The sequence below is a fragment of the Geospiza fortis genome, unplaced genomic scaffold (assembly GCF_000277835.1).
Source record: "Geospiza fortis unplaced genomic scaffold, GeoFor_1.0 scaffold172, whole genome shotgun sequence".
Taxonomy (NCBI): domain Eukaryota; kingdom Metazoa; phylum Chordata; class Aves; order Passeriformes; family Thraupidae; genus Geospiza; species Geospiza fortis.
In genome coordinates this window covers 1,224,470-1,229,804 of record NW_005054309.1, presented here as the reverse complement: position 1 = coordinate 1,229,804, position 5,335 = coordinate 1,224,470, and the positions used below count along the sequence as shown (strand labels likewise).

At 44.0% G+C, this 5,335-nt stretch overlaps 1 protein-coding gene across 1 annotated transcript in view; it reads left to right on the top strand.

Moving 5' to 3' along the window:
* Positions 1–4,919: 4,919 nt before the first annotated feature.
* Positions 4,920–5,335, top strand: part of LOC115947673 (X-linked interleukin-1 receptor accessory protein-like 2) — a 726-nt gene continuing 310 nt past the window's right edge. Inside the window, exon 1 of the mRNA XM_031055416.1 lies at positions 4,920–5,330. Within this exon, the coding sequence (XP_030911276.1) occupies positions 4,927–5,330 (404 nt within the window). The 5' untranslated portion in view covers positions 4,920–4,926. The remainder of the gene's footprint in view (positions 5,331–5,335) is intronic.

The window sequence follows — 5,335 nt, the reverse complement described above, 5'->3', positions numbered from 1 at the left end:
CAGCAGGAGAGGGCATGGTGAGTTAACCCCCATCACACAATTCATGCTGAGGAGGGGAATTTAATCTCTCTTGTAGGACAAACCAAAGCACAGTGGAGCCCTGGCATTGACTGGTGCTATGGTTCACAATGTTTTCAAATAAAACTTCAGGCTCTGGAAGTGTCTCCATACTCCTGCAGCTCTTAGTGCAAGGACCTGCCCACTTAATTGTGGAGGTCAGTATTACACACACCAAGTGCATACTTATTTTTATTGGTGATGGTTGCTCCTGAGTCACCTTTGACTCATGCATTTATTCTCTTGGTGTCCAGTGGGTGAGGCATAAGCATTTATAATGGTACTATAAAAGCACTACAATTAGGAGTCTATGCACTATTCACCCAGCTGAGCTGGGAGCTTTGAGGGAGTCGCAGTAAAAAGCCCAGCCTTAAAGGGGTGGGACTAAATGGTGTCAGGAAAACCTTTTGCCCTTAGCATTTTATGATTAATAATGTTATTCCAGGGCTGCAGGGAGCTACAGCCCCCCATGCCCTTAGTCAGCTACTGTATGTCGTGTTTAGGAACGGTACCCAACAATTCAGGACTCCCCCTGAAACCATGTGCCCCTCATTTTCCCCCTCTCCCTCCTTCTGCAGAGGGAGTGAGAGGAGAATGGGAGGAACAAAAGGTAAAGATCCTGCCGTGAGATAAGAAAAAATCTCTAGAAACAGCAATGAGATAAGAAAACGAACTTTAACAACAACAATATTGGTGATAGAGGGTACAAGAAATGAGTCATTCCCATGGACAAACCCCCTGACAATTTACCATATCCAACCATTCCTTCTGCTGCCCTGCACTGGCCCAGCTGCGCTGTGCTGGGACCCTTTCTCTCCAAAAGAGACCCCCTTCCCTCCACCCTTTGCAAATGCAAGGTGGTGTAAAATAACTTCAGTGTCCTGGACATGCCCCCTCCTGACTACTGAAAAAACTAACCCTGTCCTGGCCGGAACCAGGACACTGTACAGATGTGTAACAAATAGTGGTTCTTTCTTACCGTCCTCTTCATCTGTCCCACCCCAAGTAAGCTTTGATTTAAGCAGGTAGAATTGCAGTCAGCTTCACTGGAGGCAGTGAAGCTCCTCATCTGCTCAGAGGTGCTTAAAAGTTTTGTTATGAGCTTTTCTAGTGTGGTTGTCTGTGGAGGGACTGAGCTGCTTCCCACACTCCAGAAAACCTCATTTATAAGAGATAGCACCCAAACCCGTGCTTGGCTTTGTGAACTCATTGCAACCCTGTCATTGTGCCCAGCTTCACATTTTTGTTTGTGTTTTAAGATCTCTGTGATCAGCTGCCAGATCTGCAGGCAGAGGGAACCCCTGAAGCCAAAACAGAGCTGTATTAGATTCCCATATAATTTTTAAAAGATTGACTCCCGAATACTCATAAATTGAATTGACATCTCAGACCTCACTACATCACATCTCACTTTTACCTGAGTTACCAAGAGGTTTTATGCTGTTGTTTTAGTAAGTCTGATTATTTTAGGAAGTTAAATCCACCTCATGTATTTTGCTGATTTTATTGAAAGTGTTGTCCAAATAATTAATAGGCCTGGACTTTATCAGGCATACACTGCAGTGGCCTTTGGTGTCATTGCAACCCCAGAGCAGGGTTACTGAGAGACATCAGCAGAGCAGCCACAAGGCGAAAGGTGTGATGGTTTGGAAGGGGCCTGAGAGGTCAGAGGGAAGGAGCAGTGTGGAAGGAACAGTCCAGAAGCAGGTTCCACTCACCAGGAGTTTTACCACTGGCTTTGCTGGGGTATTTCAGACCAAGGGTAAAGCCCAGTCCCAACTGTAAAGTAGATGTGCAAGTGCCTCAGATATGCCTGTCATTTCATTCTATGCCACGTGTGGCTTCCATTGTGGGATTCTGTCACAGCATCCATCTGAATCAGTTGATTCATTTGAGTTTCTGTGCTCTAACCTAACATTTATCAATATGCAGCTCATGCAAAGTTCCTCATTGTTTTTTCATTGGGAAACAGCATGGCACAAATTGGAAAAAATATCTTCCCTTCCCGTACTGTTTGATGTTGTACAGCTGTTGCAGAGTTTTCCCTTTTCTGTATGTTTTTGCCTTTGTGTTATTTGGTTTGTGAAGTGTCAGTATTATTTTATTTTGCTTTTCAATAAAACATTTTCATTTTTGCATTTCAGTCCTTGTGCATTTCTCATAATTACCATCTTCCCATTACGTCTGCGAAATGCTGTTAAAGAAAGATGATTGTGTGTAGTCCAAGCATCAAGATCATTTGGGGCTCCTCCTTGGAACGGGACATTTTCCTGGCTGTTTCATGCTGTGCCTGCAGAGGCACCTGAGCTCCCAGGTCCATCCAAGCAGAAACACAGTGACACACAGCATTCAGATGTCTCACAGCTGTGGACACATACACACAGAAAGTCTCTGATCTGAAAAGTGCTCATTTGGCAATCACAAGACAGAAAGATGGCAGCAGGAACAAGACAGCAGCAACATAATCTCTGCTTTAAATATCAAATCAGAATTTTAGAAATCTGCCAAAACCACAGAAATCAAACTCACTTTCAGGCTACTTCGCCCATCAGTTTCTAGGTTCAGTGAGATTCATATTTTCTCATCCAAGTCACTTTCTTGTCCATTTCCCATGTTTGCCTGCCTGCAGGTAAGTTGACAGCCCAGCACTTGCAGATCACTAGCAAAATGAGTACCTGTGACCATCTATGGATTTGAGGTTTATGGATATAGGATCTGTAACCACAATCCTTATAATCTGTTACATCTTTGGGGTGCATTGGGGAGACACAAGTAAACCAATAGAAATACACAGTGGCTTTTGCAAACATTTAGTAAAGATGGAAGGTTTTTTAGTAAAAAGCAGATAACCAAGAGTATTGAATCCCCAAGCCCCTGCAATGTTATTGCTGCCTGTCCCATCCAGTGCTGTTTCACTGGGAGGGAAGATCCTACTTGCGTACTGTGAAGTGTCTGCTCAGGATTTTTCCTGAGCTGGGTAAACATTGCAAACTGAACATCCCAAGGTATCCTGGTCAGCCAAGTCTAAGTGCATCCCTTTCTCAAAATCAAATATATCTTTGGAAATTTGAACATCTTCCTTGCAAAAAAAACCAAAACCAACAAGTCTGAAAAAAAAAAAAAAGACTGTTGAAAAACATGAGTCTCAAAATTAAAAGTCTCAAAAAGCGTTGCAAATTCAAAATTGATAAAAGAAAACCAGCACTGTCACCTCAATCAAAACATTTCATTTCAGCAGCATCAGAATCATTCATGTTAATTGAACCTGGGCTTTTTGAGCAGGCAGGTAGACCTCCTAGGGGCTGCTCCTGCTTATATTTTGCTGTGGTTCTGTGTTCCAGTTTCAAAAAGAAAGACCTTTCAAACAGCAAAAGAGCTTTTTCTTTCACAAACTGTTGAAGCCTGGCTGTTTTCAAAATAGATTTCAATCACTTGTAGAAAAGTTTGAATGAGGTCTGGGCTTAGGAGATTGCTGCCAATTCTTTATGCCTTTGAAATAGGGTGGTAAAAACATGTAATGGTGGTGACAATTCTGAGAGAACTGACTATCATCTACTTTTGGTTTCAATGAATCAGTGTTATCCTGTGTGTGTTGGGGTAAAAATCCCACTGACCTTTTTATACAAGAAGAAAAATCCCTCAAAACAATTTGATTTTAATTCCAGTATTTTATTAACCAATCAATGCCCTACTTTCTCCATTAGCATTTTACTGTATGATCATTTTTCCTAACTGGGTCTCCAAATAATCTAGTGACAATGAGTTTTACAGCTAGTCATACTTCTTTGAAAAGTACTGCTCTGTACCATATTAAAATAAGGTGCATTCAGATGCAGCACTGTACACCTTCTGCTGTGAGATAAGAGACAGCCAAGTGCTGGGAGAATCAAGAGGCACTGCCATTGCAGGGAAGGAACAGTATTTTTATTCATATAAAGGAGCAGTGTTCCACTGTCAGGGAGAGAGGAGAGTCACCAGCCTGAGGAATGAAGACTTTAGCAGTGTGAAATGGAAGGGAAGCAGGAGGTAGCTCTTCTTCCCAGAACAGCTCTTTGAAAGACATTCCTAGATGTGCAGATTTTTCTCTCTGAATGTACAAGAGCTCTTACTCTAATGATCCTTGTCTTGCTTGAACACCAATTTGTCCTTGGGTCCCCTCTCATCTCAGGCACCAGCACTTACTAAGTGTATGGGTTTTAAATTTTTTTACCATTTTATTACTCAGCTTTTGTTAAATTGCTGAGTGCCACAGCCATATAGTTCCCATCCTTTCCACTGCTCACCCTTTAGCCACTACACTTTCAATATACTTTCTGTGTCCCAAGCCACAGTAGAAGTCCAAGGACATCCTTCAGGTTTGCTGCTTTTCAAAATTGGTGATAAAAGAGATGTTGCTCTTGCTGGCACCATTTCAGCTGAGCTTCTTCCTGAGCTTTACAACTTGCAATTAATCCTACGAAATGCTTTGAAGGACATATTTCCACCCCCCATCATGCTTAGGGGAACTGGTGGAGGGGTTTAAGGCTGACATTTTTGCTTTCTAAATTTGGAGGTTTCTTCTCAAAGATGAGAGAGCATGACAGGGGCGAGGTGGGTCAGCCCCTGCAGTTTGAGCTGGGGCAGGATGACATGATTGCTTTGATTCCCTAACGCAAAGAATTGCTCAAGCTGTGGGCAGGTGGTTCCCAAACAAGACCCGCCCTTTATCAAATGCCTGCACTTCTCTGGGCGTGGCTGATTCTGTGCAGAAGTCAGAGTACAATCATGGCGTATCCTGGCTTCTCATTTACCACCTCAGCCTTCTCAAAAACCCACTGCACAGCAAAAATGCTGCCAGCAGGAGGGTGGGCAGGTTGAAAGTCACAGAGCATGTGCCAGGTTTCCCTCTGTAGGAAGAGGGATCTGTGCAGGTATGCCACCAAACAGCTTCCTCAGCTTTTCTCTCCCCACTCCCTTCTCCTTGTGCACCCCAATTCCTCTGCCCTTGTACTCTTAGATACCACTGAAGCCGTGTTCGACTTCATCCAGAGGAGCCGCAGGATGATTGTGGTCCTGAGCCCTGACTACCTGACAGAGAAGAGCATCAGCCTTCTGGAGTTCAAGCTGGGCATCATGTGCCAGAACGCCATAGCCACCAAGCTCATCGTGGTGGAGTACAGGCCACTGCAGTGCACCCACCCCAGCATCCTCCAGCTGAAGGAATCCGTCTCCTTCGTCACCTGGAAGGGGGAGAAGTCCAAGCGCTCGGGCTCGCAGTTCTGGAAGGCGCTGCGGCTGG